This window comes from Orycteropus afer, unplaced genomic scaffold (genome assembly GCF_000298275.1).
Source record: "Orycteropus afer afer isolate SDZICR_OR568_19922 unplaced genomic scaffold, OryAfe1.0 scaffold00063, whole genome shotgun sequence".
NCBI classification, from domain to species: domain Eukaryota; kingdom Metazoa; phylum Chordata; class Mammalia; order Tubulidentata; family Orycteropodidae; genus Orycteropus; species Orycteropus afer.
The window spans coordinates 8452486-8464944 of NW_006921650.1; the positions used below are offsets into that span (position 1 = coordinate 8452486).

Here is a 12459-nt window from a genome sequence, read left to right on the forward strand (position 1 = left end):
TTTGGGGTTTAGTCCACTTCTATATCCTTCCCTTCAAGGCTCAGGGGTCCAAGATTATCTTCTGTGTCTGTGTTAATTGGTTTCCCTTTTCTTTCTTGAAGAGAGTCTGTGCAGTCTTTCTGCCTTGTCCGCCATCTTGCTGGTCGGTTTATAATCATATTTACTATTAATATTCTTATTTTCACTTATCCTGTTATAAATTTTTCAGCATTGTGTTAAATATTGTGACGTGGCACTTATTTTCTTTTGGTATGCATAAATAAATAAATAAATAAATGCTTATCTTTCTGTTTAAGTAGAAGAAAATTTAGTTAGGACTTTTACAACTAAATATATTCTATAAACCAATGATTTTGAGCTATTTTCTATACTTCTTTTTTGAGTCTTAAACTCATGCAGAAAAAAAGAAATAGCATAAACAGTTATATATTGGGATACTAACATAAAGCTTGGTGGTTCAAGTTCACCCAGAGGCACCTCAGAAAAAAGTCTAGTGGTCTGCTTCTGAAAGATCACAGTGTTTGGAAATCTCATGGACCATAGAGGTGTGTTGGAGCTCTGGTGGCATAGTGCCTAATGCATTTGACTGCTAACCAGAAGGCTGGCAGTTCAAATCCACCATCCACTTCTCAGAAGGAAGATGGGGCAATCTACTTCCATAGTGATACCACCACAGAAACCCAAGGAGGGGTCACTATGAGTCGGGTCTGACTCAACAGCACATAACAACAACAACAATACAGAGGTGTGTTGGCATGTATGTATTTCAAAACACACTGGTGTCAAATCAATTTTGTTCCCACAGCAGTATCACTATGGAAGTAGATTGCTCAATCTTCCTTCCAAAGAGTGGCTGGTGGGTGTGGACCTCCAGCCTTTCTGGTTAGCAGTCAAATGCCTTAGGCACTACACCACCACAGCTAGATATTAATGAGTACACATATGTGCACATATAGAAGTATCTATATGTATGTGTATATATAGTATGTGTGTGCACACATATACGTTCATAGAGGACACAGCTACAGACACTTCTCAGACATAACCAAACAAGTTGTGAGAAGAGTTTTCTGGGCTTAAAGGCTTAGGATCTTAGTTTCAGGGAACAATGCAGTCAACTACTATCACAAAGTTCATGTTCTACAAAAGCTAGTGAGGTGAGTAGTACCTGGGGTCTTAAAAGCTTACAAGCAGCCATCCAGGATACAATTATTGGTGTCTACTCCAGCAGTTCAAACCCACCAGCCACTCCTCAGAAGGAAGGTTGGGCAATCTACTTCCAAAGTGGTACCACCTTGGAAACCCAAGGAGGCGTAGCTATGAGTCGGGGCTGACTCCATGACACATAACAACAAAAACAACAACTCATTATGAGCAAAGGAGAAAGAAGGAAATTGAAGTCTCAGAAAAGAAACTGTCTACAAAGCTAATAGCCTATATGAATCACAGCTTCACATAACCTGAGACCAGAAGAACTAGATGGTACCCAGTTAACACTACAGAGCATTCTGATCTGGGCCACAATAGATGAATACTGATAGAAAATGAGGAAATTTTGGAACAGAACTCAAATTCTTAAGAAGTTCAGACTTAGTGGAAAAGTTGAGACAAAAGGATCCCCTGAGACTATCACCCTGAGATACTCTTTAAACTTAAAAAGTTACCCCTTTATGTAGTGAAATAATGGACTAGCACATAAAATAAAGGAGAATACAGTGCTCCATTAAAAAATCATCTGTGAGTCCAAAATGACAACAAACAAAGATGAAAAGATAAGGGGACAGGGAAACTATAGTACTGGAAATGGAACACTCAGAATGCAGTTAAAGAGAATGTTGACACATTGTGCAAAATGTAACTACTATCACTGAACAATGTGTGTAGAAATTGTCAAATGGGAAGGTAATGTGCTGTATAAAGGTTCACCAAAAACATGACAGTATTGAAAATAAATAGAACAACCTATGAAGTACAGTTCTACTCTGAAATACACAGTGGGGTCACCATGGACTGGAACTGACTCAATGATAATTAATTTTTTGCTTTGTTTTTTAAACAAATAACTGTTTTAGACCATTATGAACACAGATTCCTTTTCAAACTAATTCCGTCACTCCTTGGTTAAAGATGCCTCTTTGCATTTGACAAAAACTGAACTGGGGGAAGATAATTCTCAAAACAGCACACATCACAGAGGCCAATGTATCACATGACTGAGACATGAACAACCAGGGGAGCACACTTCCCATAATGTTCCCAAACTTATAGCTTCCAGATCATTTTATCTACATACTTTCAAAGTATGTAAGACTCTCAATTTCAGAACCTTTTAGGAGCTTTTCACAGTACTTAAGAGAGAGCCTACCCTACCAATATCCTATTATGCACTGAATCACTTTAATAATGGCTTCCAAACTCATTTTCTCAAGTATTATTTCTTATCACTAACTCTTCATCATTTATTTCATTACTCTGGCTCTTAGAAGCCTTTCATGTAACCTAAAATGGGATTTGTGGGAATAATATAAAGCATGTAGTCTTAGAGCATTCTTTTAAAGCAAGGAACAAGGAAAGAAAAATATATATATACATACACATATATTATCATAAATATGAACCCTTCACTTTGTAGAACTGGGATTACACAGACATCTCAAAAAGCACTTGAACACTTAATTCTGAAGTTAAAATGGAAAAATAAAAGCCAATAATACCTAAGGAATCTTATTTTACACATTATTTTCCTCTGTGTATCTAATGGTTTTAAATGGGCATGGGGTATTGCTTTCTCCTACACTGCTTAATTTAATCTGTCCCACAAAATAAAAACAAAATTAAGTACATGGAACTTAATTTTTTTAAAAAAGAAAAGAACATTTGACTTTGATGTTAATAATTCTGAAATACTCAGTATAACTTTTATGGAAATTACCATCATTATATTTAGGTAATTTCAGATCAAAATGTTTGATAATGATTTTAGGACCTGCAAAGTAACAAAGTTCTGTGCTTCTGTGTGTGTGTGTGTGCGTGTTTAAAGAGACCACAAGGGAAAATATGGGTTGATACTGTAACTAGTAAATATTTTTGTAGAAACTTAGAACACTTCTTAATTTTAAATGGCTTGATTTTTTATCAGTCTACAAAACTTATTTTAAGTATAAAGCAGTTGAACTGTGTTTAGGGATGACATAGTTTGAATTCAGGATCTTAAGTGCAGGATAGAAAGAAAGAAGGAAGGTTTGTGGAAAGAAAGAAGAAAGTTTCTTTTCTCTCTTTTTACTAAGGCTCAACCAAAGAAAAATTGTAAAAAGTAAACAGGACATATAATATTCCAATTAGAATTCACAGTAAAATGGGTCTAAGGCTATCTTATTTACAAACTACAAGACCCTGGAAAAGTAATCCTCTAAATTTCAGGTTTCTCCTCTGTATAGCAGTAATAGTCATAGTTCCATGAGGTAATACTGGTCTTAAACATTCTTTCCCTTCCTTTTCTTCATCCCTCACTCATCATCTCAAGCCCACAGTACTCTCTCATGGTACCCTACATCTCCCTCACTTAAAGCTCCTCTAATTCCTAAGGTATTTCACGCTTCAAAATTACCGTTATTCTTCTTTTGCTATATAACATGCTAGAAAAGAGTTGAGTTCATTTCAGTAACATACTGTGAGGAAAGCAATCTCATTAAATTAATCCATAAAAGGATATTAAGAGCCAAATTCTCCTTGAGAGATCTGCATATTGATACAGAGCTCTGGAAAACATGTCAGAAGATTAATATCTAAAACACTATTCAAGGAAGTTATTTTTGTACTGGACAAATGTCACATAGGCAGGCCAATCCTTAAGGACTCTACTCCTTCCCCATCCTAACTGGAAAGACTCTCACAAAATATTCCTACATCCCAAAACTCTTCTTTCTCCAAACTCTAACTTCATGGATTCCTTAAAAAGTTTTTACTTCAAACAAACAAGCAAATCTCAGTTGCAGCAGCAAAAAGCATTTAACCAGAGATAGCAAAAGGACAGGAGGTGAAGAAAAGTGAAAGAAAAAGAATGGTAGAGAGGTAGAAGGCAAGTAAATTGTGAGTAGGGAAGTAAAAAAATGAAAATGGAGTAGAGAATTAAAGAAGAGGCAGGGCAATCTTAAAGCATGAATATAAAAGCTTGCTTTGTTCTCTAAGGGAGAACAGTATAATCTCTATCATGTCTTAATTATCCCTAGAGAAGTTAGGAATGAAATGCTGTCAGCAGAACATGGCATTTGCCCATGCCAAGCTTTGGTTGATTTTAGAAGCCGTGGGATGCCTCCACAAGAATTGGGACTAGAGGAAATTTCATTGCACACAAAGAAGAATGATTATGTTTAAAAGTCAGTCTTAATGATTTAACAAATATTGCAGAGCAATGAATTTCTTTCCTTCTATTTGGCAAATTACATAGAATATAGAATAATCAAATGACAGCTAATCCGATATGCATATTTTTAGCCAAACAATAACTTATTTTTCTTTTAAACTTCAGAAGACACTTTTATTAGTTATATTTTTAAAAGATACATTACTTTTTATTACTTCCTCTAGCAATGTTACTGATTTTAGAGCCCAAACTATTTTTCTTACTTTTTATTTAATTATCCCTTTTTTAGTATAGGAGCATCTCTTTTCTACACAAAACATTACAAAAGTTAGTCAGGTACAGTACAAAAACAGCTGGATTTATTTGAAATATATAAATTAGACATACTGGAAAGCATGAATCAAATATTCAAATTCTAAGTCAGCTGAAGACACTATTGACTCCCAAATCATCAATTAAACAAAAGAAATTATATTTGCATTGATGCAATCCATTCTTGGTAGCATGTAATATATGCAACTGCTCAGCTCTAGCTGTCCTTGTAGCTACATTACCATGTCATTTAAATGTATCTATCATTTATATGTAAATAGACAAGATGAATGCTTTCTTCATAAGACAATTTTCAAACAGCAAACAGACACGGCAGATATTAGCAAGATAAAAATGTTTTTCATTCTATTACATATTAAAAAAAATAGAAAACTCTTTCAAATATTCTAAAAAAGTAGTGTAGTAATTACAAAACAGGATCTTAATACAGTCACAATACAACAGCTATTCCTCTCAATAAAATGTCATTTGTACAATGTCATTTGTATCTTATAAATTACATGTTCTCAGATCCATCTGTGAAAATTGGGATGTTAATTATCATGGTTACATTTCAGGATTCCACAGTTAAATGCTGAAGTGGTGCTGCACAAATACCGTATGTTTTTCTAAGGGAAGTAGAGAAAGATTAATTATGAGTTCAAGTCCAAGTCTTCTACCAATAACACCCTCAACACAATAAGATCACTGTTTTGTGTGATATGCAAATTGGAAGTTTTAATTAATAGCTGAAATACCAAATGAGGGAAAAAACTATGAAGTCTAAATTCTAAGTAGAAGTTTTCCTCTGCAAAACACATCCTAATAAGGATGCTTTTGAGAAACCAAACTACAAGTCTAAAAAAAAAAAAAAACATTTTTATTGTTGTATGAACTTCCTTTGGTAGAATGAACGTCATCATGCTGTTTAATCTTATTCAATAAACCTAAAAATTAGAGGGTATCCTAGTAAAAAGTAGGTTGCAAGTAGTTAACAGAACTGATGAAAATTCAACTAAGTATTTTTATGGACTTTTTTTAAAAGAGACATCTTATACAAGGGTATCTTACAGGGCCTCTGCTTTATGCAGAATTGCAAGTCTATATACTCTAATGAAATAATTACTTCGGCATAGAACCCTGAAAACTTTTTGATAGTGATCACACTATCAAAAGAAGTTCACCCAACAATAAAATTGTTTTTTGTCTGCACTTCGTTTCCCAAAAGCATTCTTAAGGATCACTGGTAGTACTGAAAGGTTGGCAGCTAGAAGCCACACGCAGGAAGACCTGGCTAACTGTTCCCAGAAAGACTACAACCTAGAAAACCCTAACTCATATAGGTTGCACTGAGTTGAAAATCTATTCAATAGCACCTAATAACAATAACAATACTTTAAGAATTCCATTCGTACTTTAATAGCTTGAATTCCTGTTTTACTTACCACATATTCAAACACAAGCGTCAGTGTCTCCTTGGTATGGATGATGTCATGAAGCAGCACTATGTTAGCATGTTTTAGTCCTTTTAACAGAGATGCTGTAAAATAAATAGGACAGAGAGACAATTTATCACAGGTAACAATTAACTAGCACGTTTCACTATTCACTTTGGCATACTGTCAGATAAAAGATATCTGCTCACCCATGTTCCAAGCCAGTAACAAATCAGAATAAAGGGCAGAGAAACAAGATTTTCATTTAGATGAAACTCTCCCTAATTATTTCACCAGTCATTTGTTATTAATGTCTAATGAGATTCTATTTTGGTCAGTATATTTGGTATAATTTTAATTCTTCCTAATTTGTTAAGGTTTGTTTTATTACATAAGATATGGTCTATGTTGGTAATGTTTGTGGGCACTTGAAAAGAATTCTGTGTATTCTACTGTGTTTGGGTGGAGATATTTATAAACGTCAAATAGACTCCGCTGGTTGATGGTCTCATTGAGTACTTCTATATTCTTGATGATTTTCTGAATAGTAGTTCTATTCATTACTGAGAGAGAACTGTTAATGTTCCCAAGTTTAACTGTAGAACTCTTGATTTCTCCTTTCAGTTCTGCCAGTTTTGTTTCATGTATTTTGAAGCTCTGTCATTTGCTGCATAAACATTTAGGATTGCTATAGGAGCTCTGGTAGCATAGTGCCTAAGGCACTTGACTGCTAACCAGAAGGCTGACGGTTCAAACCCACCAGCCACTCCTCAGAAAGAAGATGGGGCAATCTAGTTCCATAGTGATACTGCCTTGGGAACCTAAGGAGGGGTTGCTATGAGTTGGGTCCGACTTGACAGCAAACAACAACAACAACATGCAAGCTCTTGTAGCGTAGTGCCTAAGGCACTTGACTGCTAACCAGAAGGCTGGCAGTTCAAACCCACCAGCCATTCCTCAGAAAGAAGGTTGGGCAATCTACTTCCATAGTGATACTGCCTCGGAAACCCAAGGAGGGGTCGCTATGAGTCAGGTCTGACTCAACACCACATGACAATAACAACAACATGCCTTCTTTGGGAATTGAAACCTTTATCAAAGTATACCATTAATCTGTCCTTGGTAATTTTCTTAGCTCTTAAATCTGCTTTATTTGCTATTAATATAGCCATTGCTGCTTTCTTTTGATTAGTGTTCACATGATAAATCTTTTTCTATCCTTTCTCTTTTAAGGTGTCATTATCTCTTTTAAGTGTCAACTTTCTCTTTTAAGGTGAGTTTCTTGGAGATAGCATATAGTTGGGTCATGTGTTTTGTTTTGGTTTTTTAATCCATTCTTCTAAGCCCTGACGTTTAGACCATTTACCTTTAATATAAATATTGATGTTTTGGGTCACCAGTCAGTTGAAACTATTTCCCCTTGGGTACCCTACAATTTAATCTTCATTTCTGATTTGCTTTTGTTTTTCCTTCTACCCCCACATCAAGCTCAATCAACTCTCCTTTTATTTTGTCAACTAATCTTCTTAGATTTTGTATTTTCAATTCAGAGTGTTCTTTTGTTTTTTGTTTCATATACCAAAAAACCTAAATAAAAATATTCAAATATAGATTACAATGTTGTGTTACAGCTTTATTTAAATTTATGGAGTTTTCTGGGGGGAAAAAAAAGGTTTTTATCAGTAAAAATACATTGATACATATTTTCTGATTTTTTGAAACAGTTTTGTTTAGATGTGATCTGTTTTGTTCTATTACTATTCTTTTAATGGATTGGGTCCCTAGTTTGAGAGCACTCTCTTCTGTCAGATCTGTCCTTTTCTATGCAGTTTTTATGATGGTGTTAGTGGGAAGAAATTGAGATGTCTTGTTTCTTTTTTAATTTTTTAATCTATAGGACATTTAGTTTTCCCCCTTTTCTTTCTTTTTTTCCTTTCACTGCCAAGCTGTATACCTGAATCTGCCCCAGAAGTAATGCTTTCCTATGGCTGCCAGTTCTCATCCCACTCATTTTCAACCCCTTTTCCTGTAGCTGGTGCTGTGAACCACACTGAGTCCCAGTTTTCCCTTTCTGGAATGATTTTGTCTGTGCTTTGTCTATATTCTCTCTATCATTCTTTTTCAGACCCTAAGTTTCTTTTATGCTTCTCCAGTTCTGTTCTCTGCCACCACAAACTACTACTACTGTGCCCTAAGGCTGTTGAAGCTTTGATTTATGTATGCTTTTATTTCCTCTCCCTGTTGGATTTATGAATTCGGGGGGAATATAAGTGGGCAATGCAAGAGCAGGTAGCCAATAGTCATTGTTTTCCAAACCCCACAGGAGTAGGATTTTTTTTTTTCCCATTGCTATATCCCCAGCTCCTAGATCAAGGTCTGATATGTAGTAGAAGCTCAATAAATGGATTGAATGGCATTGATTTGGGTTGCAGAAGCAGATACTGAGACAAGGATTCCATTTTGTCTGCCAGACATTTAAATTTATGTGCAGATATACACACACACACACACAAAGATTCTTTGAACAAGAAAAGGGTGTGCTGCTACCTGGCAGCTTTTCTAAATTCTGACCTATCTTTCTTTTATTCTGAGATAAGCACTAGCCCTAAACCTCAGGCTGATGCCAGGTCTTTCTTACCTCAGTAACTCTTGAATTGAGCTCTACCACTCCACTAACGCAGAAATGACCAGCTACTAAGGTTGAAAATTTCAAGACCCAAGCAAGCAACAGTTGGTTTAGAGAAGAAAAGGATGAGAAACCCACTCCAATAATCAGACTTACTTTAATACTGCTTGTCAATTAATAAATTAATATAGATAATTTAAAATTTTCCTTTTTATAAATACTATTACAAAGGATATAATTGGGCATTTTAATTTTTATTTCTTTAGGATTATTTCCCTATAATGAATTACAGAAAATGGAATTAAAGGGTCAAAATATATGAACATAATTATAGGACATTTCTAATTAATTTGAGTGCTGATTTAATCTTACATATTTCTAACTCCATTTAAGAATAGAAGAACTGTGGAAGAAAGGGAAAAAAATACATATATATAATAATATACTATGAAAGTAATACATTTTATCTCATAACCCAAAACCTTATTAAATTAGTATATAAGTATTTTATAAACCTGTAACAAAGAGTATTAAATTACGATTGACTCTTCTTTATCCCTCAGTAAGAACCAAAAACGATCAGAATTATATCCCCCCACTGCAGTGACCATACAGGCTGAATATTCAAAGAACAAAAGTATCCTTTATCTTCATTACTTATTTTACTAACACTGTATCTTCAGTTTTAGTTTTTGGTTAAGAATCTATACAGCCTGAAGAGGAAAAAGTAAATAAATTTTGCATGTGTTCTGACAAGAATTTGTAATCATTCATTCATTCATCAAATACTTATTCAGAACCTACTGTAGGCACTGGTGGCCCTGAATAAACCATGACTTTAAAAACTACCAGTAATGCTATAAGACAACATTTTTAAAAAGAGACTTATTCTTCTTTTTGCACATTAAAAGAAAAGGCAAATCTAGATTATTTAATATTTTACTTAAATATAATGAAATTTTAGGTATGCAATCCCCAGAAAAAGCAGAGATTAACCTTCAGAAAATGTGGGTTCCTTTTAGTAGGGTTATTTTTTATTGCTATAATTTTCACTTGTCTCCAGCCAAACCTGTTGCAAGACAATATGTGATACTCTTAATCCCATGATAAACTTTCATGAGCAAATAATTGGTCAAAAGCAGAACATTCAGATTGAGAATTACTTGCTGTTACTGGAACCAACACTACAGCACAAGTGTATTTCCCTCTGAAACTAAGTCTGCAGCATCAATGTATATCCCAAGGCCACAGAAGTCTAAATAACTACTGTGGGGAGGTTTTCTCTTTTGCCCCACCTATATCTGCGAACTTTACACAATGAAAACCTTAAGCAAAAGTATCTACAACTTTATTTTATCTGAACTTTTATCAACTAGCTTCTAAGTGAGGGAATCATTGCAAAAATTATAGTAACAACAAAATCACAGCACATGAGCTGTGAAAAAAACAATCACTGCATAGAGTTACCAGAATGTTTATTGTTAATTCCAATAATTATACAATCCTCCTCCTTTTAATAATTCAACTAGACCATCAGCCTTAACAATTCAGGCTTCCAACAACTGGCTTTCAACTACTGCTCCCGCACTAGCCTTCTGAGGCAGATTCATTCTCAAGGATTAGTGTTTCCACCTACAATAGTGTATCTGAAAATGATGGCCAGATACAGATTAAGACCTAGCCTGTGCTCAGGAAACTTTTATGGGCAAGATGAATTAAGGACCTAATGAATGCCATATTGTAAGAAAGGAATATGACTTTGTGGGGCAAGTTTCACAAATGTATTTTGTAACATTATGTGTAATCTTATCCAGTTTCATTTTTCAAGATAGTCCCTTTGGTTCAAATTCAGTGACGAATCATCCTTATTGGTAAAAGTTCCAAAAAGGTACTAAAACTTTCACCTCCTTGTGAATCCCATACCCTAAGGACCCTTTGTCACAGGATTGGTTTTTCCCCTTTTTCTTCATTACCACTTTTTTTCTCTTTCTACTTACACCTATAAATTATTTCTCAATTCTCAAGATAATGTTCTCATACCCATCATTTCCCACTGTGTTTTTCCTACAATTTCACTAAAATCAAACCTCTGTCATCATTCAGCTTGGGGAAAAAAAGAATATTTTGCTGACATTTACTAATATTATATTCAAGTCATGTCATTTTCTGTATTATACTTTTGACCACTTGAACCTGAAGTCTCATAGCCTCCACATAATCATTCTAGTAAGTCTCAAATACCACAGATTATAGATTTCAGAAGATTTATGTAAATAGTAAAAAACAAAACAAAAACCAACCCTACTGTCAGTTAAATAAATACCAATGCCTGTATTTGAAAGCAAGCTATCTTGGAGATGAACATAATGAGTTTGTATCTGGAAAAGGAGAAAGCCACTAATTTCAAAGCTGATGGCAGAAAAAAGAATGGCATTAAGGGGCAGAAGGCAGTTTTGAATATCTACCGACAACAGGGTGCGTGACAGACCTGACTGACTTGGAGGCTGCCAATGTAGCAGCCATTGGTCTCAGCAAGAAGCAAATACTGTAGTTCCTGCTGCTATTAAGAAATGTGTATGCCCTGGGCTGCCAAGTCTGTCCAGTGATTAGCACCCACAAGTCCTAGAGCCAATATGTCTCCTTCTTTAAGACAAATCCTGTCAAAATAATACTCCATTTAATCTAACAATACCATAAATATACCACAGGTTATCTTTTTCACTGTTGACATACAAAACAAATCCTGTAACATTAGCTTCAGTAATTCCAATATGCTTGGTTTCCTTACAAATTTTAGGTAAACATGGTAACATTTTAAATTAACTTCACTGGTGAAATTTGAAAGGATACAATTGTACATGATGTAAAAGACTTGTAATTAAGGTTGAGGATGAAAATTGTAACAACAGCTTTGGAACTATGATGTTGAAAAATAAAAAAAAAACACTCTTGCTTATAAAGGTAACTGTGCCTTTGACAAAGTCCCCGGAGGACAGAGAGACACATGGAGTCTTTCCTTAATTTAGAAGCAGCATTCAGATATCTGCATGTCAGCCACATTAAACCTTAGCCTCACATACTAAGAATAAACATCTTAAGTTTCTACTCCAACTTAGAAAAGATGGATTTCAACGAATTCTAACAAGATGAAAATAAATTGTGAGTGCCCAGGGAAACGCGGGCTAATCCACTGCTATTGTGCCGATTCCACCTCCCAGCAACCCTACAGGAAGGAGCAGAGCTGCTCCACTGGATTTCCAAGGCTGTGTATCTTCATGGAAGCAGATTAACACACCTTTCTTCCATGGAGCAGTTGGTGAATTTGAAATGCTGATCTTTCAGCTCATAGTCAAACGTTCAACCCCTGCACCACCAGCGATAGTTTTCTAGGTCATTATTTGATATTCTATTAGAAAAGGAGAGATCACAAATACAACCCATCCTCTCTCACCTCCTATTTAGCATCTGGAATGAAAGTGTATTCATATTTTCCTTTCATTTTTTTAATATGTTCTTTTTTAGTACAGTAAGATGTAGAAGAGGAACTGTTGCCTGTTTTCCAGAAAACAAGAATTACTAGCCATTAAACCTAAGTAGCCTCCCCTCCCCCCAAAATACAACAAACCAAACTCACTGCCATCGAGTCAGTTCCAACTCATAGCAACTCCCATTTGGTTTCAGAGGCTGTAAATCTTTACAGAAGTAGATCACCCTATCTTCCT

General features: G+C 35.0%; 1 protein-coding gene across 1 annotated transcript in view; it reads right to left on the bottom strand.

The window, feature by feature from the left end:
- The window catches only part of CDK14 (cyclin dependent kinase 14), an 835387-nt gene that overhangs the window by 363334 nt on the left and 459594 nt on the right, over positions 1-12459 (bottom strand). The window contains exon 6 of the mRNA XM_007939825.1: positions 6121-6215. Within this exon, the coding sequence (XP_007938016.1) occupies positions 6121-6215 (95 nt within the window). The remainder of the gene's footprint in view (positions 1-6120; positions 6216-12459) is intronic.